At 44.4% G+C, this 24753-nt stretch overlaps 1 protein-coding gene across 4 annotated transcripts in view; it reads right to left on the bottom strand.

The window, feature by feature from the left end:
• LOC137372948 (uncharacterized) overlaps positions 1-24753 on the bottom strand; it is a 74618-nt gene that overhangs the window by 27787 nt on the left and 22078 nt on the right. For all 4 annotated transcript variants that reach the window (XR_010975532.1, XM_068037505.1, XM_068037506.1 and 1 more), the window contains 4 exons: positions 24418-24568; positions 10111-10203; positions 5345-5509; positions 2775-2931 (listed from right to left, as the gene is read on the bottom strand). Coding sequence is in view for 3 of the 4 variants with exons in the window: in XM_068037505.1 (XP_067893606.1) it covers positions 2775-2931; positions 5345-5509; positions 10111-10203; positions 24418-24568 (566 nt within the window). In the remaining variant the exon portion in view is untranslated. The remainder of the gene's footprint in view (positions 1-2774; positions 2932-5344; positions 5510-10110; positions 10204-24417; positions 24569-24753) is intronic.

Raw genomic sequence — 24753 nt, 5'->3', positions numbered from 1 at the left:
TGGCTGGGAGAGCAAGTCTAGCAAGAACAATAGGGGTGTGCTCTGATTCAATTATCTAGAATGAATTTTGTCAATAGTCGTGATCAAAAGCCATGAACACCCTTTGACTTTGAAAGTGCAACCCCCCCCACCTTCGCATCAAGTATGTCTGAAGGACTTTGAATTTCAAAAACCTTCCAGAAACTTCTGCTTTCGAACAAAGAGGCCATCACATAACATACCTGCTGGAATAACATTGAGTTGTGAATTGTGCCTTTGAAAGAAAGGAGACTGTAACTGAACTCCAAGAAGAAAGCACCTCTTTCTCTGTCTCTGTCTTCAGCAAAGACCCAGGGAAGCCTCGGTAGCAGCTACTAAGCCTCAAGACTACTGAACCTTGCAGGCAACAACCAAGAAGACAGATAAAGCTTCTCTTCAGCTTTCTGGGACCAGAGAAGCAAGCTCAAATTGTGCATGTGGCCCAGCCAGGATTTCAAGACTTTAACTTCAGCTAAGGACATTGAAACTCAGTATTTGAATTCCATTTATTATGAACTTTACTTCAACCTCCCAACTCTTCTTCCCATCTGTATCTATTTGTGTGTGTATGTGCCTCTCGTATGAATGTGAGCGTGGATGTGTTGCGTCTTTTAGTAATTTTAACCAGTTTAGAGTGATAAGGTTAATAAACTTACATCTTCCTTATTTCAACCCAAGAAAACCTATCTGATTGGTTCATTTGTAATTATATTTGAGGAAGAGTGAGCAAGGGCTCACTGAGGGGGTAAGCTAAATCACTGTGTTAAAAGAATAAACTCTGTTGCGGTCAAACCAGAGAAGGGGCGAAAGGAGAGCCTGAGACCCCTTCCTCACCTGGTTGTAACAGATATTTGCCTTTCTTTTTTAACCTATGAGAAAACATGTTGGCTGTCCATTTATTTGACCTTTAAAACACTCAGGGACTAAAACACCAATTTTGAAAACACTGTCTGCGGTCTTTTGAGAGGTGAAAAGTGGAAATCACCAACACCACCTCCCATTTATCCGTAACAAACTACATAGACAGATTAGCAGGTAATGCGTTTTTCAAGGGATTGGAGTATGCACTCAATGGAAAGACACTGAAGGGTTCAACTATACAGCGTTCTAGTGATTCAAATACATAATTCCCTGAAAGTGCAAATGTAGCTAGATAAAGTCAGGAAAAAGGTGAACAGCCTTTTGGGTTTAAAAGTGGAGCATATAATTTAATGGGGTGCTCAAAATTGCACTGCTCTTTAACTGTGACCTAACAGTTGTTTTATAGAAACATAATTCACTCGTATAATATCAGGGATGTGAAGCTATAGGTTATGATGAGAGGCAAGAGATACTGGAACTATTACCACTGGACTTGAGAAGGAGATTAAAATAGGTTTCTAAAATTGTAGCGGGTTTTGATAGTGAATTGGGAGAGATTTCCTCTGATTGTGGAACTAGTGGTTAGGAATTGTCATTAAGAGACTGAGGAGAGAGAAGTTCTTTATGCAGAGTGGTGAAAGCATGAATTGTTTTGTCACAGGGAATGGTTGTTACAGAGACCAATGCACTTTCTGAAACAGGAATAGACCAGGCTAAGGGGAGAGAGCAAGATTGGTTTGGAATTGCACTAGCAAAGAGCTGACACCGACTTGATGATGGGCTGAATTTTATATCGGTGATGGAGGTTCTGGTGACGGACTGGAAGGTAGGGGGATCCCCGCCTCAGCCGTCCATTGGACCCCCGGCGAAATTCAACAGTGGGCAGGCAATTAACTGCCCGTCGTCGGGGATAATGTCCCTTTATGGAACAAAATCCTGCCTCCAAGAGCTGCTGGCCAAGCGAAGATGGAGGAGACCCCCAGGACCAAGGTAAGTGGGGTCGAGAGTGCCAGGGCCAGTCAGGTAGGCCCCAGCGAAGGGGCAAGGCGTTCTTGGTGAGGGCGGGGTTTCTTGACATGGGGGCAGACATCGCCGCCAGAGAGGCCCTCCCTGGGCCATGAATATCCCCCATAGGAGGGACAACCCCAGGCACACTAAGACTCCACCGGGTCTTACCTGGCGGTGTCTCCACACAGTGGCAGGCCCCTCCAACATTGGCTAAATACCAGTGGAGGCAGGAGGTGGCCCTTAATGGGCCAATTAAGTGGCTCAATTAGCCTCCCAGCAGACTTCCTATCTACCACAGTGCCCGCCATGGACAAAATGGCATAGGGACAGAGCAACGTCGGGCACACCACCCAACACCAATCCAAGCCAGTTTGTGTGCCCCCTGCCTCCTCCCAGGCCTTCTCTAAGGGTTGGATAAAATCCAGACTAATGGGTCAAGCTGGCTTCTTCTCTGCTGTAAACCTCTAAATTTAAAGATACCAGTCATCCTCACCTCAGTTGCACAGGGGAGTTTATACCCAATCTGAAAATTGTTTATCCCTGAAACATTAACTTATCTGTTCTCTCCATAGATGCTGACTGACATGCTGAGTGTTTCTAGCATTTATGCTTTTGTTTCAAATTAATAAACCCTCTTCATAATCCTTAAAACTTCAATTAAACTTTGTCTCCTCTTTTCCAAAGAAAATAAGATCAATTCCCTTAAATCTTTACTCATAATGTAAAATTCTGATTTCTCCATGCATTATTATTGCTTCCTTCATTCCCAGTGGAAGATAATAATTGGGACTTGGGACCTTTTTAGTTTGCATGGCAGTTTCACCTCCGGCACTCCAATTGTTCTAAGTTTAAACAGTGTGACGATTTTGCACCTCTTACTCCCATACCTGGAACAAATCCTTTAATATTCACCACTCTGACTGGAATTTTCAACCAGTTGCATGTTCTGACCAAGCGGAAACCCAAGTGTTGGAAAAAATGCCTCCTGAAGGCAAACCTTGCGAATTTTGATGCCTCATCTCCTGTCGAGATCCAGGAACCACCCTGTAAACACAGAAATAAAATTAGAGTCAACAATTCCACCATGTTATTTTACTCAAAGCCTCCTCAGGACATCCCAAAGCACTTCACAGTCAATCAAGTGCTCTTGAAGCACAGTCACTATTGTAATGTTAGTAAATTTCAGCAGCCAATTTGTGTACAGCAAGATCCCACAAACAGCAATGAGATAATAACCAGATAATCTGTTTTAGAGATGTTGGTTGATGGATAAATATTGGCTAGGTCATCAGGGGAACTGCCTTGCTGTTCTTTGAATAATGCTTTGGGATCTTTAACATCCACAAAGCGGAAAGGTGAGGCCTTGGTTTAATAGCTCACATAAAAGACGGCGCCTCAACAGTGCAGCTTTCCCTCAGTATTGCACTGAAGTGTCAGCCTGGATTATGTGCTCAAGTCTCTGATGTGGGGCTTGAACTTTCAGACTAAGAAGCAAGAGTGGTACCTCCGAGCCAAGGCTGCCATCATTGTTCTTTACTCATAAGGCTTCTACATCAAGGTTGAAGGAGTCTTTACTTTCAAGTGGCTGTTGAATGTCACTAATACTTGCACTCTGCCACATCTAGTTATCACCTCAGGGAAAGTTTGTGTAAATCCTTTGCAATTCCCAAATATTATCAAGTAGCAGTATATTTATCCATCTTCACATTGCCACTATTTAACCCTCTCTCTTATTGAGCAGCTCTGATTGTGGAACCACTGATGAGGGATTGTCGTTAAGCAAGTGAGGAGAGAGAGGTTCTTTATGCAGAGAAAATCTTCCTCCCACCCCACCACAGTCCATATGACCATCTTAACTTGTGAAGTATTTGATCACTTCAGTTTACACCTATCCCTAAAAGCTCTAAATCTGATTTCCATCTAGATAGCTACTCAGCTCCTTATTGAAGGAGATAATCAACTCAGCCTCAAATATTTTCTTATAAAGAAGAGGGTGGCCATCTTCAATGTTTCCTGCTGGAGAAAAATTTCACATTTCTTAAACTGATATTATGGGCAAGATTTTCCCTGTCGGCTCAAATGGGGTCAGAGGCCCGCACTGTGTGGGAAACAGTCACTCAATGTGATTTTCCTCATTAATGGCTAAAGGACGGATTTACCCATCCAATTAAGGTCAGTGGATGGGCTCGCAAAGCTGGAGGGCCAATCACAGGCCTTCCAGTTTGAAAGCAGCTTCAGGATGCCATGGCAGGTAAGTAAGGGAGAGGGTGCTTCAAAAAGGAGGCGCCCTGTCTCCAGCTTTTTCAAACTTTAAATAAGAAATGGCCTTTGCAGCTGGGCCACCACTGTGGAGGGGGATCCCCTCTAAAGGGCTGCTTGAGGCTGCTACTGCACCCAGGAAGGCGGGGAGAGCCTCTAAGTGTGCCTGCAGCATTGGTCCATAGTCTGCCACAAGGAGGCCACCTCTAGGCAGTTAAACTGTCCCTCTGACACCTCCGGAAACCTGGAGGCTGACTGGAAAAGCCCTGCCACCCCCCAGTCCTGCCTCAGGCAAAATGGCGTGCAGGCGGGATGGAGCCAGGGAATTGGCACAGAGGCTGGCTGTGTGAAATTCCGTGTCCACCCACCTCCGTTACTGGCCTCAGTGGGGACTAAAAATCCAGCCCTATGTTTGAGCTTAGTTGTCACCGAGGAGGTGCCCAACAAGAGGGAAAGTCAATTGAAAAGCAAATTAACTGGGCTACTCAAATAAATGTCCCAGGGGTGAATTTTCAAAGATGGCTTCACTCGTTGATCTGCTGTAACTTTGGTGGAAAAGCCACAGAGATCCCTGAAAAAAGTGATATATTTACACACTGGTTTTCCAGCATTTCCACAGCTCTTCACCTGAAATTATGGTAGGTGATCTGGAAAACCCATGAAGCTCACCCCTTTCACATCTGGCTTTACAAACAGCACTGGCAGAGGCTTTGTGAGGAGGAATTTTCAAGAGGATCTTGAGGATAGGAAGAATGGGGCTGGGGGTTGACAGTGAAGATTTGGGAGACTGCACCCTTCCTTGTGGGGCCTAGAGGAGCACACCTTCTCTTCCTGATTCCACAAACAAAAGTTTCACACTTACCAGAAGGGCCTCTTCTATCTGCAAAGCAGGTGCAGAGCTAATTCTGTCTATCAGGAAAGCAGGGGCAGTTTCCTTGCTCAGGCCCCGGTTAAAACTACATCGGGCTCCTATTGACATATTAGGACCTCCAACTTGCATAAATTAATGAGAATCTGTCTACTTTAGGGAGGCATCTCATCCACCTGCAAAATTCTGCAGGGTAATATTGGAAATGGTCAGGATCTAAGCAGGTAAGTAACCTGACAGTTTTTAACTGCCCACCTGCATGGTTTCTGCTGAGCGGATTGAGTTAAAATGGAGTCCACAAAAACAAGAAAAGTACGACACAGAACTTACCAGAATTATTGTATGCCTGCCATCAAAACAGGGACTGGAGAAGTCATCGTAGAGGAATGTGGTTTCAAACCCTGGAAACCCATTAAAATGATCTTCTGTCCATTCCCAGACATTGCCAAAAACATCATGAAAGCCTGCCTCAGTTGGTGGATACTTAGTCACAGGCTGCAGAGGACATAAAGAAGGAGAACAATGTATATTGTATGCTGAACTACTGTATACAATGCCGATCACTATTACTGTAAGGATATTAAAGCTTTGGAAGTGGTGCAGAAAAGGGCAACCAAACTGATACCTAACTTATAGCATCTGAACCTTTGAGTGGAGATGAAAAGCTTAGGATTGTTTACTCTGGAGAAGAGAAGGCTCAATGGGAAATATTCAAATAGGCAAGATTTTTAAAGGGTTAGATAATTGAGCCCAGATAATGTGCTCGTAATTGCCGCATACTGCACAACCAGTGTTGTGGCTTTGGCTCAAGAGGGAAGGTGCACAGACAGATTAAATTTTACTATTTTGCACAAAGGGTATTGAACATGTGCTACAGACCTGTCCAGGGAGGTAGGTGGTGTGGAACAATTTAAGGGAGAATTGGGTAGATATTTGAGGTAGTTGCCAATTCAGGGGCATTAATTTTTGGGATAGGCCAGATGGACTGCAGAGTCCTTTCCAGACCTGTACTTTCTATGTTTCCTATGATTACATGCTTCAGATACACTATTGGACTCATTGTGAAAGCATTTTGCCATTTTAAAGGCACCAGAGCAGGTTTTTTAATTTATTCTCAGAATATGGGAGTCGCTGGCAAGGTCATCATTTATTACCCATCCCTGGTTATCATGAGAAGGTAGTGGTGACCAGTAGTGGTTTATAGACAACTGGGTGGCTTGTTACACCACTTCAGAGAGAAGTTTAAGAGTCAATCACAAGTAACTTGGGCGTAAGGACTTTTGAACAGTTCATCGCCAAAATATTATTTCGTTACTTCTTTCTGAAATAAGAACCGAAACAAAATTAGGAACCAGAAAACGTTATTTGAACCAACAAACCCTTCCCTTTTTGATGATTTAAATTCCACCTCTACACCTGGAGTACTATATACAGTGTAGTCACCGAATCATAAAAACCATTAGTCTTGAGAAGGTGGAGGGGTGAGCAGCAAACATGCTAGCAGGAATACAAAATTAAATTAGGTTTGTTCTCTTTGAGAAAAGTGGACGTTGTGGTGACAAACTTGAAGTTTTCAAGATTATGAAGGCAATTGACAATGTTGATCCATGCACATTATTGATTGTAGAGAAATGTCCCAATAGTTAGAGGACAGAAATAAAAAAAGGTTTAAATGGGCTGAAGGTGTAATTAAATGTATTTCTGAAGCGGGAAGTGATAGAGTTATGTAAAAATATTGAAGCTAATATTGAGGAGGCAGATAGGTGGGGCTCAGTTCAACCAAAGAGGCTTGTTGTGTCGAATGGATTTAAAAAAAAATTCACATCTCCTTACTAATGTTATGTCTGTAGTGGCCAACCCATAGCAATAGTAGCCCCAATATAGCAGAATAAAATGTTAGGTTAATAATGCAAAAGAGAATGAACACAATAGAAAGAGTCAAGTTTTGAAGGGCTGATGTTGAGGGCTGAGCTCAGGAAATGGGACTGGACAGCACTGTTAGAGGGAAAAAGCATGGCAGCAAAGTGGCTCATGTTTAGAAATACAGAATAGATACATAGCACAATGGAAACAAGGCAATGAAGGGAAAAGGACAATGTGGACAACACATATAATGCAGGGAATAAGGGCAAAAGAAAAATATTCCCAAAGTATAAAGCTATGAGTATCATGGAAAATTGAGGTAAATAGAAGAACAAAGCAAAGAAACATAAGAAATTGTCTGGGAGAGATGAGATAGAAAATTACATTATTATAAAAAAGGGAATACTGAAAAAGTACCCATCTCTATAAATATATACACAGCAAGCATTATGAAAATCAAATGGTGGGGCCTTGAAAGGTCCCATAGGTGACATGATATCATGTGACCAGACTAAATGAATTCTTCTTCTTTGTGTTCACAGTGGAGACCATGGACAGTCTCCTCTGTATAGCAGGTGAGTTTCTGGTAAGGAGGAGGGCAACGGAGAACAAAGGACATACTGAAACAAAATAGAAATTGCAGATATGATTGTCCTTAATAGACTGAGGAGGACAGAGGAAAACAAAGCACGAGGACTGGATAAAAATCCATATTTTAAAAAAAGTTAATGAAATTGGACACGCCTTTGCCACTAACTTTTGGGAATGATTAGAGAAAGGAGCTAACATTACATTGTAAAGGGGCATAAGGACAACCCAGGAAATTAAGCATCTGTTGTGAGTAAAGTATTAGCTGATGAGTAACAAACAGCACTTAACATGAACAAATGCCACATAATGAAACCAGGGAAGGAAAATAAATAGAACATTGTTTGTTTGGCCCACTCAAGGACAGAGATAGGAATCTATGCGTGGAGCCAGAGGAAATGGGTGAGGTGCTAAATGAATACTTTGCATCAGTATTCACCAAGGAGAAGGACTTGGTAGATGATGAGCCTAGGGAAGGGAGTGCAGATAGTCTCAGTCATCTCATTATCAAAAAGGAGGGGGTGTTGGGTGTCTTGCAAAGCATTAAGGTAGATAAGTCCCCAGGGCCTGATGGGATCTACCCTAGAATACTGAGGGAGGCAAGGGAAGAAATTGCTGGGGCCTTGACAGAAATCATTGCATCCTCATCGGCTACAGGTGAGGTCCCAGAGGACTGGAGAATAGCCAATGTTGTTCCTTTGTTTAAGAAGGGTGGTAAGGATAATCCAGGAAATTATAGGCCGGTGAGCCTTACGTCAGTGGTAGGGAAACTATTAGAGAGGATTCTTCGGGACAGGATTTACTCCCATTTGGAAACAAACAAACTTATTAGCAAGAGACCGCATGGTTTTGTGAAGGGGAGGTCGTGTCTTACCAATTTGATTGAGTTTTTTGAGGAAGTGACGAAGATGATTGATGAGGGAAGGGTGGTGGATGTTGTCTATATGGACTTTAGTAAAGCCTTTGACAAGGTCCCGCATGGCAGACTGGTGCAAAAGGTGAAGTCACACGGGATCAGAGGTGAGCTGGCAAGATGGATACAGAACTGGCTCAGTCACAGAAGACAGAGGGTAACAGTGGATGGGTGTTTTTCTGAATGGAGGGATGTGACTAGTGGTGTTCCGCAGGGATCAGTGCTGGGACCTTTGCTGTTTGTAGTATATATCAATGATTTGGAGGAAAATGTAGCTGGTCTGATTAGTAAGTTTGCGGACGACACTAAGGTTGGTGGAGTTGCGGATAATGATGAGGATTGTCAGAGGATACAGCAGGATATAGATCGGTTGGAGACTTGGGCGGAGAAATGGCAGATGGAGTTTAATCTGGACAAATGTGAGGTAATGCATTTTGGAAGGTCTAATGCAGGTGGGAGGTAGACCGTAAATGGCAGAACCCTTAGGAGTATTGACAGGCAGAGAGATCTGGGCGTACAGGTCCACAGGTCACTGAAAGTGGCAACGCAGGTGGATAAGGTAGTCAAGAAGGCATACGGCATGCTTGCCTTCATCGGTCGGGGCATAGAGTATAAAATTTGGCAAGTCATGTTGCAGCTGTACAGAACTTTGGTTAGACCACACTTAGAATATTGCGTGCAATTCTGGTCGCCACACTACCAGAAGGATTTGGAGAGGGTAAAGAGGAGATTTACTAGGATGTTGCCTGGTCTGGAGGGCATTAGCTATGAGGAGAGGTTGGAAAAACTTGGATTGTTTTCACTGGAACGACGGAGGTGGAGGGGCGACATGATAGAGGTTTACAAAGTTATGAGCGGCATGGACAGAGTGGATAGTCAGAAGCTTTTTCCCAGGGTGGAAGAGTCAGTTACTAGGGGACATAGGTTTAAGGTGCGAGGGGCAAAGTTTAGAGGGGATGTGCGAGGCAAGTTTTTTACACAGAGGGTGGTGAGTGCCTGGAACTTGCTGCCGGGGGAGGTGGTGGAAGCAGATACGATAGCGACGTTTAAGAGACATCTTGACAAATATATGAATAGGAAGGGAATAGAGGGATATGGGCCCCGGAAGTGCAGAAGGTGTTAGTTTCGGCAGACATCAAGATCGGCGCAGGCTTGGTGGGCCGAATGGCCTGTTCCTGTGCTGTACTGTTCTTTGTTCTATAAACTAAGTTGGCCAAGGGTATGGGACACAAAACAAGAGAGGGACCTGGGCTATTGATAGATACCAATATCTGAAACCAACAGCACAGTGTGTGACAGCAGGAACGAAAGTTACCCAGATCCTCAGCTGTATAGTCAAAGGGATAGAGTCTAAATACCATCAGATGATAATCACCCTGTACAAGTCCTGGGAACTTTTTAAGCTGATTGTATAAGTCTTTTATTACAACTTGGGGTATTACAATCTGAATCTTCTGGGGATTAGTAGAAAATCAAATATCCCATGAACTCGAACATTTAATCAGCATGCTGGTGATCTCCACTTTCCTTAGGCAGAGAGTGATGCACACCCATGTAGTATAACTTAAGACCACTGGCATTGTGTCTTTTTGGGCAAGCCTCAGATTTCTCTTAAAGTTTATCCTGTGGCCAGTTAGCATTTAGTTAGAAAAATATGATCAGAAAATAATCTCTAGCTCAGCACCCGTAGGAAATATAGCACACATTTAGATGGAAAAATAATGTCACTTACTGTCGGAGATCCAAAAGCCAGGTTGATGTTACATTTCTCCTTGAAATCGTCACAAAATATTGGATCAGAAGCAATGTCATCTCCCAAAGGCTTCTATGAAGAGCATATTGGAAGGAGTCAGGATAACTACAACATGTATTGAGTCAGTATTCAGGCTATGGTAAAAAAAAAAGTCAAAAATCCATTGAAGAAAGGATCACTGGAAGAATTTTGACTTGGGTGATAATATAAAATGGCTGACAGCGGATCAGCCACTTGTTATGGCCCAGTTTTCACCATTGCCTAAAGTCACAATTATCCAGTGAATCAAATTCAATGTGATTCAGGCAATAACGGGTACTGCCAAAAAGTTATGATAGTTAACCTGCAAAGACAAAGCCTGATATTCAAGAAAATATATGGACTACATTTTGACTTAGCATAAAGCCTTAATTGGTAAGACACTATCCAACATGAAACTGAGCATATAGACTGGGAAAGTCCCATGTTAAAGCTCTGGACTATTAACTGTTCAGCCAGGTTTGCAATCCCGAAAAATCGAGTGACCCCTCTTGGAATACGTTTGTTTGGACATTGAGTGAAGGTAAGCCTGGACTTGTCTGTAATGCATTGCTATGGATACTGTTCATGACTGGAGCCATCACTAAAGTTATAGATGAAATGTAAATGTAATTCTTGCTGGTATGAAGCAGGGAGAGAAGTGGTGGGGGGGGGGGGGCGGGGGAGTGGGCGGGGGATACCAGATCCCTGTTGTTCTCGTTGAGTGGGGAGATTTTGGAGAGTATGTCTACATTTCTTGGCCTAGAGTCAGTGATCAGGGGTTGGTTGGTCATCGACTTTGCATATTTTACAAGGTTTTCCTTTCATCCCCCAAATATAAACAAAATGTTCAGCCACATTCAACCCATAGTTTGCATCACACAATTTGCTAAGCCTTGCTATTTCCAGGCTATCTCAGTATTAGTCAATTATGGGGAGATGCAGCTGAGGATTCCCATTCCTGCTGACTGATTCCATATTCCTACCTTATATTGTGTATTGATATATGTAATAGACTAGCTACTGCTGTGCTAACAATGGAAAATGGCACAGGCTAGTGAAATCAAATATTACAGTTTACAATATTTAAATCCTCTTCCTGCCACCTTGAGTTTTCGACTGAAGATGCAATTCTAAAGGCACAAGTTTTTCAGTTAAATAAAAGTTCTGAGGAAGGGTCACTGACCTGAAACATTAACTCTGCTTCTCTCTCCACAGATGCTGCCAGACCTGCTGAGTATTACCAGCATTTCTTGATTTTATTTCAGCTTTTCAGTTAAGTGGTTGACTCCTGTGTAAGGCTAGAGCATGAATTTTGGCAGCCTATTTGATGACAGAGAGCATCGCAGCTGAGCTTCACCCTATCCTGTCACAGTGGTCGGAATTTTACGCTGGGCGGACGGGAGCCGGACTCCGACGTCAATGTCGGTGCCGATCCTGCACCTGCTCAGGCTTTAATTGGCCCGAGGCGGGAATTCCACCCACTTGAGGAAGGAGGTCCCGCCTCAGTAGGCTGCCAGCCAATCAGCAGGCCGGCAGCTCTTAGTTTCAGCAGCGCCATCGGGAACGGTGGTCACTGCTGGGACTGCAGCTCAGCCAACCGAGGAGGAGACCAAGGAGCCAGGACTAAAGGTATGTTTGAGTTGCCTCACCAGGGGAATCGGTCGTGCCCTGGTGAGGCTCGGGTGGTCGTTTGGGGGGAGGGGGGGGCGTCTTGGATCCCGGGGTTGGGTTGGGAGGTGGGGGCGGCTCTCAATCGGGCACCCTGTGGCCGATTGCCAGGCACCCCTCCCGGCACTATATCTGGGCGGCCTTTCACTTCACCGGCACACCCGCTTGCCACGGGTAAAATACCCGTGGAGGCGGGCGAGGGCCCTTAAGTGGCCGTTAAGTGGCCACTTGATGGTCTTGATTGGCCTCGGGCGGGCGGACGGCTTCTCACCCCCCGGCCCCCCCCTCCCCGCCGGACCTCCGTAAACTTGGTCGGAGGCGGAATCGGGGCGGTGAGGCCTCCCGAAGCCTGTCGCTCTATTTTATGCCACCCCCATGCCACCATTCCACCCACTGGGGCGGCGTAAAATTCCGGCCAGTGTCTATATCTGCATTTGTGAAAAGGCGTCACTGAACAGTAACGCACTGAAGAGGGTGCAGAGGAGATTCACCAGGATTTTGCCTAGGCTGGAGCATTTCAGCTACGAAGAGAGACTGGATAGGCTAGGGTTGTTTTCCTTAGAGCAGAGAAGGCTGAGGGGGGACCTGATTGAGGTATACAAAATTATGAGGGGCATCGATAGGGTAGATAGGAAGAAACTTTTTCCCTTCGCAGAGGGGTCAATTACCAGGAGGCATAGATTTAAGGTAAGGGGCAGGAGATTTAGAGGGGATCTGAGGAAAAATCTTTTCACCTAGAGGGTGGTTGGAATCTGGAACACACTGCCTGAAGAGGTGGGAGAGGCTGGAACCCTCACAACATTTAAGAAGTATTTAGATGAGCACTTGAAACGTCATAGCATACAAGGCTATATGGGCCAAGTGCTGGAAAATGGAATTAGAATAGATAGGCTTGATGGCTGGCACAGACAAGGTGGGCTGAAGGGCCTGTTTCTGTGCTGTATAACTCTATGATTCTAATAATGCACATTTATATAGCACCTATAACACAGAAAAAATATCCCAAGTTACTTCATAGAGGTGAAGGAAAAATGGATACAGAAGCAAAAGAGGAGATAACAGAAGGAGTGACCAAACATTTAGTGAAAGGTGAGTTCTAAGGATGGTCTTCAAGGAAGACAGGGACATGGAAAGACAAAGGGGTTTAGGGAAGCAATTTCAGAGTGCAGGCTGAGACAGTGGTCAGAGAGGGGGATGGGATTGTTGGTAATGGAGGTATATGGTGGGATGGTGGCTGAAAACAATGGCTTCGGCCTTACTGATGTTTCGTGGAGGAAACTGCAACTTATCCAAGGCTAGAGGTCGGACAAGCAATCTAACAATAGAGAAAGAAGAGGGGTTGAGATATGTGGTGGAGAGGTACAGTCTCTCAGCATATATGTGGACGGTGACCCCATGTAGATGAAGAAGAGGAGGAGGCCAAGGATAGATCTTTGGATGCAAGGGTGCAGGAGTGGGAAGTGAAGGCACTGGTGAAGATGCTCTGGCTATGATCGGACAGGTACAAGTGGAAACAAACAAGATCAGTCCCACTGAGCTAAACAACGGAGGACAGGATGTGTAGTTGACCACGTCAAAGACTGCAGAAAGGTTAAGGAGAACAAGGAGAGATAATGCACTATGGTCACGGTCACAGAGGATGTTGTTGAATCATATCGTGCAGAAGGTGGCCATTTGCCCCACTGGGCTTGTGCTGGTTCTTTTTTTCCTCCCTATCTCATTCATGACTTTGGTTAAGATCATTATTGTGTGCTGGCAGGGGAAGAAACCTGTAGAAATTCAAACAAGATGTTGCAAAAAAGATGGGCATGGATAAGCATGGTGAAAACACATTCAAGGACTTGGGAGGAAAGAGAGATTAGTGATGAGACGGTAGTTTGTAAGGACAGATTGATCTAGGGTAGGTATTTTGAGGAGGGGATGATAATGACAGTTCTGAAATGGATGGGGTCAGTACCTGAGGAGAGGGAACCATTTATAATGTCAGCTAGAATTGGAACCAGGAGAAGTTGGGTGGGCAGTAATTTACAGGTATGGGGTTAAGTGAGCAGGAGGTGGGTCTGATGGATAAGTTTGGAGACAACATGAGGGAAGATGGGAGAGAAATGAGAGATAGAGAGAGGGGCTTCAGGGCTAAGGCAGGAGGAAGTGTGGGATGAAGTTTGGATTAATGAGAAACAGGAAGAAGGGATGCAATAATGTAGCTGAATGAATGGTCTCAAGAATTGTGACAAAGAAATGCAACAGCTGTTCACATTTGTTAGAGGTGAGGGTGGAGGGCCAAGAGAAAAGGAATTAAGGCAATGGCTAGTAGTGGAGGTAAGAAGTAAGGAGTTATCTTTGCTCTGCACATTGATTCTGCAGTAGTGGATAGCTTTAGCAGAGGACAGTGAGAATTTATAGAGCTAGATGTAGTTCATGCAGGTCTGGCAATGGATGTCTACACCAGATTTGCTCCAGTATGCTCTCCTTGGACATGAGGGTGGAAAGTTAGGAACCATACAAGAGGAACGACCCCAGCACAGGAGCCCATTTTTCAGTCAAAACAGGATGTCAATGTAATCACCCACAATAGGTTGTGGATGGCAAAGGCCTTGTTCATGAATGAATAAACACTCCGGAGAGAAAGGCAGAGAGGAATAGTGAATGATCAACTGGCAGAGTCCGAGTTATAGTGGTGGGTGAGTGAGTGTGCTGGGACACAGGTTGGTTAGGTTACCTCAGCAGGTGCGCTGGGTGGGTAGTTTGGCAAGAGAGGATGATGGGGCATTTGGAATTGGTGTTCATAAGGAAGCAGTGATGGATAATTCGACGGAAATTTCAGAGAATTCTAAAGGAGACCCAGAGTATAGCCGCTGGGTTATCCAAGCGGCAATCATGTCTAGGATAGGGGTAGCACAGTAGGAAGGCAGAGGAGTATCAGTGGGCTGGTGTAGGGATTCGGGAGTGCAAAGTACCCAATAGCAGAGAAATAAAAGGTGGCATGACTAGATGGTAGGAATGGTGGGGTAGACAAGATGGAAAGACCTGACAGGAACCAAGAGAAGAAAGGGAGACAGAAATTATGGGCTCAGGTCAGGAGCAGCAACCAAAATGTGCACACAAATGGATACAGAAAGAATTCAGGTTATACATTCATGGCAGAGATTAGAAGAGTCATGTGTTGGTTGTAAACAGAGGGCCTTGTATCATATGGATCACAAATTGTTACAATTAGTACAGCTGGTACCCGAATATCACAATATAATGTAACAATATCTGACTAAGCAACTGTCAGCTTACAGCTGCAGAAGTTCATTAAACACTAAAGCATTCCACAAAGCAAAATTCATAAATTCAACACGTTGGTGAGTAGTTCTTCAGGGTTTGTGGGTAAGGGTATCAATCCCTGGTCTGGTCTGATTCCCAGATCGTCTACTGGGTAAGGGCACCAATCCCTGGTGTGGTCTAAGTTATAGAGTTATTATAGCGCAGTAGGAGGCCATTGGCCCATCAAATCCATACTGTCTCTCTGTAGAGCAATCCAGTCAGTCCCATTCCCCTGCTCAGGCTTCCCAGTAAGAAACTGTCTCATGCCATTATCCAGCCATTAGGTCTTTGAAAGCAGCCATTAGAAGCAGGAACCCTGACAGATTATTCTCACTGCCCCCATCACAGGGGATACTGTGGCTAGTTGTAGTGCCCTCTTGCTATCCTGACTTGGAACAACTAACGACACAAATGGGGCTGAATTTTACCGGTCCCTCGACGCCGTGGGTCACGGCGCTGGGTCTGGTAAAATGCTGCGGGGAGGGGCCCGCCTTGACCCGCGACGCCAAGAAGGGCCTTCCGCATATTACTGGCGGTGGCGGGACATCGGTGCGGCTTCCCTCCCGTCGCCTGGCAGTGGGCCCTTCATCAGTATATGTAAATGAACAATTAAAGTATGCAAATAAACTTACCTGCAGGCGGCAGCTGTCCCACTCCGATATTACGGCCGCTGTTCGGCCTTCGTGTACCTTCGGAACTCCATAAAGAGTTCCGGGAGACAACCTGGTAGGGAGGAGGGAGTAATAAAACTTTCAGGGCGGGAGGGATGGAGGAGCGGGGTTATCAATTTTTATTGGATGTGGGGATGGTGGGAAGGGGTTGGAGGGCAGAAGATTGAAGGTTGGGGGGGAAAGTTCGGGTATTACATAAAACAACATAAGTCAACTGATGGTCATTTCAGGCAATGAGGGGTTTGGGGAAGGGCCTCCATCACCTATTTTCAAATGTCATAATAATTCTTTACATTGTCCCTTTAAATATTATACTTTTTTGTGCGGGCTTAAAGCCCTTTAAAAATGGCGCCAGCGTCTGTGCAGTGGTGCCGGACGCCATTGGCAGAGGCGCGGAGGCCGCCCCCGATGACGTCATCGGGGGCGGCCGCACCACCCCCTTTATTTAAATGAGCTCCCGCACGTAATATCCCGGGGGCTCAAGATGGCGCATCCGCACGGGATGCACGCCATTCTTCGAGTGTGCCGCCACGAATTGCAGCACACTCATAAAGTGCAGCCCATGGAGTTAATATTTCAGGTCTGTGAACTTTCATCATAACTGTTCTGATAAAAATTCTGAAGAAAGGTCACAGACCCAAAACGTTAACTTTGTTCCTCTCTCCACAGAGACTAACAGACCTGCCAAGTATTTCTAGCATTTTCTATTTTTGTTTCAGATTTCCAGCATCCACAGTATTTTGCTTTTCAACACAAATGGAGATTGAACTTGGGATCTTCCTGATTTATGTGCCTCAGATCCCAACATGGCACTGTATTTGGCCACTGATCCATCAGAGGAACTGTGCAAGGACACCTTAAAGGGTATTGCATTTTTAACAAAGTGTTTGGAAAACCTCTTTTTTGTTTGCAAAAGTATGATGCAAAGATATAAGCCCAATCGAAATATATCAGGTTTTGCGGAATGAGGTGGGTCTAGTGGGTCAAATGTCAGTAGAGAAACATTTAAGGGACAGTGATCATTACATCATAAGGTTTAGGTTAGCCATAGCAAAGAACAAGGAGCAATCCAGAGTAAAAATAATTAGTTGGGGGAGGGCCAATTTCAATGGGGTGAGAACAGATCTGACCCAGGTAAATTGGAATCGAATAAAAGCAAAATACTGCGGATGCTGGAAATCTAAAACAAAAACAAGAAATGCTGGCATCACTCAGCAGGTCTGACAGCATCTGTGGAAAGAGAAGCAGAGTTAACGTTTCGGGTCAGTGACCCTTCTTAGGAACTGGAATCAAAGATTGGCAACTAAACAATGGGCTGCCTTTAAAGAGGAGATAGTTTGGGTACAGTCGAGGTACTTTCCCATGAGGGAGAAAGGTACGACAAACAAAGCTGGAGATCCCTGGATGACAAAAGAGATAGAAATAAGATAAAGCAGAAAAAAGATGCATGTGACAGATAACAGGTTGATAGTACAAGTGAGAACCAGGTTAAATATAGAAGTTTAGAAGAGAAGTGAAAAAAGAAATAAAAGCAGCAAAGAGAAAGTATGAGAAGAGACCATCAGCCAACATAAAAGAGAATCCAAGTCTTCTACCATGTTACGACCAGATGAGAAAGATGTCTAGGGGCACTCTCAGCCGTCACCTGGTCTTACTGTAACTGGGTTTAATTTTAAACACACCGTGTTTTTAGCTCCCCCCTTGGTGAATCCTTGTTCAGCACTTTCTAACTATAAGGCAAAGAAACCAGCACAAACAGGTTTTCTTAGGTTTAAAGAAAAAAGGTTGAAATTTATTAAACTTGAACTTAAACTGTGGATATGCAACGCGTCCACACTAGCATGCATACACGATACACACATGCAGATAGGGACAGAAAAGTGCAGAAGAAATAAAGTGGAAAAGTTTGAGGCAATATCTGAAGAGTTTTTGTTACGGTTCTTGGAGCTCACTGTAGAGTCCTTGATTGTAGGTAGATCTTGCTTTTCGTTGGGGCCCATTATTTTTCTTAAACCTTGTTTGCTGTAGGAAACTATTCTCTCTTGGAATTCATGTGTCTTCAGTGGATTCTGAGGTTTGTGAGAAAGAGATGGGAGCAGACAGGAGAGATTTTCTCAGTCCAGGGGCAAACAGTCTTTCTGAGTTCAAACTCTTTGTGGCTAGTTCAAATGAAAACCCTGGAACAGCCAGGTAGTCACGTGACCAGCTGGTCTAACCAGTCCTGGTTCTTGTGAATTGTGTCCTCTTTAGCAGACCCTGGAATTCGCTTCCTCACCTTGGATGTCTGTTTTTATGTAAATACTTTTTTTCCAGCCATGGCTGGTCTGTTTAACAAGTCATTTCCTTGCTCCAACAACAGTTAAAAGTCAATGTTCATGACAAAAGTAATGTGCCTCATTCTTAGCAGGTGGGGGCCGAACATAACACCTCCACACCCAGCAGAATGAAATGCGATTTGAGAAAATTTCATTGAGAAAAGATTTCATCATAAGAGTCAAGAGACAATATAAGGTACAGAAAAAACACCATGCATTTCTCTCATTCATTCACAAATCCTAAAACTTATCAAAATCGCCCCTTTTTTGGCATCCCAATAAACATGTGGTTCTTTTTGGGCGAAATTTCTCTTCCGTTTGCCCATTTCCATGGCTGCTTTTTTCCTGCTGAGGTAATTTTTTTTCAGGTGAGTCAGTAGTGGGCGGGTCTATCCTGAACTCTCTTTCATTGCTTTGCTGAGTCTTGCAAAGGCTTTTGACTTTGGGGGATGGGTGATTCTCTTTGGTTCTGACAGTGGGGGAGAATTCTTTGCTAATCTCCCCTTTGCTCCAGAAGATAGTCTTGCCTGCAGGTATTTCTGCAGACTCTACTGCACTCCCCTATGGCACTTTGACTAGTTGAGGCATCACCCGAGAGGTCTTTCTTTGTCTCTGCACGTTCTTGTAAATGCTGTTAACAACTCTAGTGTCTGCATTTACGTAGGACGATGTGGGGTCTAACATTTCACATTTTTCGGGGGTGGCTGACAGCAGGGGTTTTCATCTGGGATTCCTCCTGGACTTCTTTTAACCTGTCCTCTTGGTCACTTTTTCCCCTTCCCTTGTCTCACCTTTTGCCAGCCTTGTGCCTGCCTGACCCCTTTTTGTTCTCGGCGGGGGTCCCTTATAGTTCACCAGCCCTCTGCTGGAGGGTCCTCCTAACACTGATACAGGACTTAGGGGTGCAGGTTTCGCTGCAGGTTGGGGTTTCCCCTCAACCTGGCACATGTGGCAACTCCTGCAGTACTCCATGACATCTTTGTGGAGTTTTGGCCAGTCAAACTACTGTCTTATGCGGGCTTTGGTCTTTCGTATACCGGCATGTACAGCCACTGTAGTCTCATTGGCACTTAATATCTCTCTCCGGTACCTCTGCGACACCACTAACTGGTGAACTACTGTCCACTACTTGCTCTCAGGTTTGTAAGGAGAATTCCATTTCCTCATCAGTACCTCATTCTTTAAATAGTATCAATCAGGGACTCCCTGTGCTTCACTTTCAGACTGGGCAGCCTGTGCTAACTCTCACAATACTGGATCGGCTCGCTGAGCCTCAGCTAGGGAAAATCCATTTAATTCATTCCCTGGGTCTTCGAACTTCCCAAAGAAAGTCTCAGACAGACAGACCTGGTCATCTGCCTGCAGTGCTAATTCAGTCTCATCTGGGGAGCTGGTTTGATCATGGCCTGATCCACTACACATTCAGGGAAACTGAGGGGTCCATCTCCTGCCATTGCCCTGCCTCTCTGACCTCCTGTGGTCTTTCACCACTGGGGGGGCTACTACTTTCACCGCCACCAGATCATTACTTAGCAGCAGATCAACCGCATCCACAGGCAAACTAGGGACAATCTACAGTCACCGGTCCCGAAACTAGGTCACACTCCAGGTGCACCCAGTGTAAAGGTACAGGCATGCACTGCCCCCAATATTGTTCACCACTGTTCTGGTGTTCACTGCACTCTCTGGGGGAAAGTTCAGGCCATTTCTTAGTAAAAGGGATCTAGTGGCCCCTGTGTCCATGTGAATTACCATGGGTTTGCTTGTCCCACTCAAGGGGTACGGGGTTACTTTCCTTTCAGACAAAAAACCTTGATAACCCTCAGGAATCCTATTAAACTTTCCTGCACTCGCAGCCGTAAGCTTCCTGGGTCTCACTCTTACTGCTGTTAAAGCCACAGCTTGCTTTGCTGTGCTTTCCATTAGGTTCCTTCTTCAGGTGTGTTCTGATTAACCCTATAGGTTTTCCCTTTAGTTTCCAGCAGTCCGCTTTTAGATGACCTGCCTTATTATAATGGAAGCACACAGGTCTCCAGATCTCACTCTTACTCACAGCACCTTCCTTTTTGGCTAGAGGAGGGTCCCCTGTGCCTCCTGCTTTTCTTTCTCTCCCATGACTGTTTGGGCTCCTATCACCTTCCCACCCTTTGTCCCTTTCGGATTTGCGGGGGTGACTAGAAAAGGTTCTCTCTGGGAAACTGACTTTTAAATTAAAGCAAACTCATCAGTTAGAACGGCCGCTTTTCGGGCTCTCTGGACCCACTGCTCCTCTACATGGGTCTTTGTGGTGATTGGAAGAGAGTGTTTAAATTCCTCTAACAAAATTACTTCTCTGAGTCTCACAGATGAGCTGTACTTTAAGAGCCCTCAGTGACTGGTCAAAAGCCAGCTGTTTACTTCTTTCAAACTCCAGATAAGTTTGATTAGCTTGCTTTTTGAGGGTTTTAAACTTTTGGCGATAGGCTTCGGGTACTAATTCATATGCCCCGAGGATAGCATTTTTTGTCAGTTCATAATTTGATGAACTCTAATCTGGCAACAGGGAATAAACCTCATGGGCTTTTCCAGTTAGATTACTTTGCAGTAAAAGAGGCCAGGTCTCAGCTGGCCATTTTAGCTGCCTTGCCAGTTTCTCCAAGGAGACAAAAATCCTACTACATCCTCCTCATTGAATTTTGGAATTAATTGAGCTAGTTTTAACAATTCTGTACCAGCCCTGAATTATGCTCCTTCATATTGACCATGCTTTCACTGGGGTTGCTCTGTCACCCCCTAGTTAACTCAAGCCGCTTCAGTTCTCTTTCTTCACATTCTTTCTGGAATGTTCTTTCTCTCTCTCTCTCTCCTCTCTCTCCTGTTCCTTCTCCTGTCTTTCTCTCTCCTTACGTTCCTTCTAGAAGGCTCTCTCTTTCGCCCTCTCCTGCCTCTCTCTCTCTCTTTCTCTCTCTTTTTCCCTGTCTTCTAGTTCAACGTTCCTTTGTTCCAATTGTATCTTTGCTAACAGTACCCTGTCAAGGTTTGCTTCTAACCCTGTTTCTGCATCTTCAGAATCAAGGGTAAATGGCTGGCCAGCAGCCTTAGAAGTTCAGACTTCTTATCCTTGCCACGTACAGTGATCCCACACAGCTCAGCTATTTTTCTCAGCTCCTCCATAGACAGTGCTTTAAACTTATCCCAAGTTACTTCACCCTGGCTTAGAGAGCTACTCGCTTCAGTTGCAGACATGTTAGTATTCAAGCACATACAAACACAAGAAAACCTGTATTGAAATCTTGTTCTTTTTTGATTGGGAACAATTTGGCTTCCCACTTCCAATTTCTTGTTTGGCTGTCAATTCCGGACGCTAGCACCCAAATTTCTGTTACGACCAGGTGAGAAAGGTATCTAGGGGTTCCCTCTCAGACTTTACCTGGTCTTACCATAACTGGGTTTAATTTTAAGCACACCATGTTTTGAGATCCCCCTTGGTGAATCCTTGTTCAGCACTTTCTAATTATAAAGCAAAGAAACCAGCACAAACAGGTTTTCTTAGGTTTAATGAAAAAAGATTGAAATTTATTAAACTTGAACTTAAACTCTAATTCAGTTGACGGCTACGTGACGCGCCCACGCTAGCATGCATACGCGATACACATATGCAAATAGAGACAGAAAAGAGCGGAAGAGATAAAGTGGAAAGGTTTGTGGCAATATCTGAAGAGTTTTTGTTACGGTTCTTGGAGCTCACTGTAGAGTCCTTGATTGTAGGTAGATCTTGCTTTTCGTTGGGGCCCAGTATTCTTCTTAAACCTTGTTCACTGTAGGAGACTTTTCTCTTGGGTTTATGTGTCTTCAGTGAATTTAGAGGCTTGTGAGAAAGAGATGTGAGCAGGCGGGAGAGATCGTCTCAGTCCAGGAGCAAACAGTCTTTCTGAGTTCAAACTGTTTGTGGCTAGTTCAAATGAAAACCCTGGAACAGCCAGGTAGTCATGTGACCAGCTGGTCTAACCAGTCCTGGCCCTTGTGGATTGTAACCTCGTGAGCAGACCCTGGAATGTGCTTCCTCACCTTGGATGTCTGTTAGTATGTAATTGTCTTTTTCCAGCCATGGCTGATCTGTTTAACAAGTCATTTCTTTGCTCCAACAACAGTTAAAAATCAATGTTCATGACAAAAGTAATGTGCCTCATTCTTGCCAGGTGGGGGCCTAGCATGACAATCTGCATATGAATAGCAAAAGGGTAGTAAAAGGTGGAGTAGGGCCAAGTAGGGACTTAAAAGGAGATTTATGCCTGGAGGCAGAGGGTATGGCTGAGGTACTAAATGAGTATTTTGCATCTGTCTTTACCAAGGAAGAAGATTCTGCCAAAGTCATAGTGAAAAAGGAGGTAATTGAGATACTGAATGGGCTAAAAAAATAGATAAAGAGGAGGTATTAGACAGGCTGGCTATACTTTAATGTTAATAAGTCACTCGGACCGGATCAGATGCATCTGAGGATACTGAGGGAAAAAAGGGTAGAAATTGTGGAGGCACTGGCCATAATCTTCCAATCCTCTTTAGATACTGGGGCGATGCCAGAGGACAGGAGAATTGATATTTGTTACACCCCTGTTCAAAAAAGGGTGTAAAGATAAGCCCAGCAGCTACAGGACAGTCAGTTTAACCTCAGTGGTGGGGAAGCTTTTAGAAATGATAATCCAGGACAAAATTAACAATCACCTGGACAACTATGGATTAATTAAGGAAAGCCAGCACGGATTTTTTAAAGGCCAATCGTGTTTAACTAATCTGATTGAGTTTTTTGATGAGGTAACAGAGAGGGTTGATGAGGGTAAGCCAGTTGATGTGGTGTACATGGACTTCCAAAAGGCATTCAATAAAGTGCCACATAACAGGCTTGTCAGCAAAATTAGAGCCCATGGAATAAAAGGGATAGTGGTGGTGTGGATACAAAATTAGCTGAGTGACAGGAAACAGAGGGTAGTGGTGAATTGTTGTTTTTCAGACTGGAGGACAGTATATAGTGGGGTTCTCCAGATGTCAGTATTAGGACTATAGCTTTTCTTGATCTATATTAATGACCTAGACACGGGTGCTCAGGGCACAATTTCAAAATTTGCAGATGACACAAAACCTGGATGTATTGTCAACTGTGAGGAGGATGGTGATGGACTTCAAGAGGACATAGGCTGGTGGAATGGGCAGACATGTGGCAGATGAAATTTAATACAGAGGAATGTGAAATGATAATTTGGTAGAAAGAACGAGAAAAGGCAATATAAAATAAAGGATGCAATTCTAAAGTGGGTGCAGGAACAGAAGGACCTGGGGTATATGTACACAAATTGTTGAAAGTGGCAGGGCAGGTTGCGAAAGCAGTGAATAAGGCACACAGCATGCTTTATAAATAGAGGCATAGAGTACAAAAGCAAGCATGTTGTGGTGAGCCTTTATAAAACACTGGTTCGATCTCAACTGGGGTATTGTGTCCAATTATGGGCACAACACTTTAGTGCGGATGTGCAGGCATTGGAGAGAGTGCAGAAAAGACTTACAAGAATGATTCCGGGATGAGGGACTTTAGTTACGAGGATAGATTAGAGAAGCTAGGGTTGTTTCCTTAGGGAACAGAAGGTTGAGAGGAGATTTGTTGGAGGTTTTCAAAATCATGAGGGGTCTGGACACAGTACACAGGGAGGAACTGTTTCCGTTGGTGGAAGGGTTGAGAACTAGAGAACACCAATTTAAAGTGATTGGCAAAAGAACCGGAGGCAACATGAGGAAAAGCTTTTTTATGCAGCGAATGGTTCGGATCTGGAGTGCACTGCCTGAGAGTGTGGTCATGGCAGGTTCAATCGTGGCTTTCAAAAGGGAATTGGATAATTATCTGAAGGGAAAAAATTTGCAGGGCTACGGGAAAAAGGCAGGGGAGTGGGACTAGCTGAATTACTCTTGCAGAGAGCCAGCATGGACCTGATGGGCCAAATGGCTTCCTTCTGCATCGTAACCATTCTATGATTGTATCACTTGCATGTGACATAGTGACAATGAAAATGATGCATGGCTGTTTTGCCTCTTCTCCCAAACAAAACATAACATCAAAAACTAGTATGAAGTTAATCCCCTTTAGATATTTTCTTCAATTGCAAATGGGAGGCTTGAAGAGCCAAATGGGCTGAAGGTTGCATAGGGTAGATAGTTTGAAGTGAAGGTCCAATTTTATGCAGCATTACTCCTCTTTCAGTGAGAGGAGCTCATGAATGCAAATGCATCTCTCAAATAGACTCTACTAAATGTCTGAAATGAACTCGATTGAATACCTGACTGCCAGAACGCAATTGATGATGCTCAGCTTCTGTGAGGAGGCGGTATCCATTGCCTTTCCATGTACAAAATGCTTTTGCTTCATGATAGTTGACTTCCACTGGCCAGTCCCAGGGCATTGGGAGAATATCAAACATAGCTCTGTACCTGCAGAAGTGAATGCACAAGGAGTGTTCTAGCTTCTGACATCAGCTTAACATTTTCTTCACTCAATTTCTTCCTTTTCCTCCTGAAAGCACTTATTCATTTGAGAGAGCTCTTGGCTTGCCAGCCCTCTGATATCTCATTCAAGTGACTATTCTTCTTGTGATAGCAATTAATAGTGGAAACAC

Source organism: Heterodontus francisci, chromosome 8, assembly GCF_036365525.1.
Source record: "Heterodontus francisci isolate sHetFra1 chromosome 8, sHetFra1.hap1, whole genome shotgun sequence".
Lineage (NCBI taxonomy): Eukaryota > Metazoa > Chordata > Chondrichthyes > Heterodontiformes > Heterodontidae > Heterodontus > Heterodontus francisci.
Note: the sequence above shows the minus strand (reverse complement) of the source record. Positions and strands in the feature narration are given on the sequence as shown.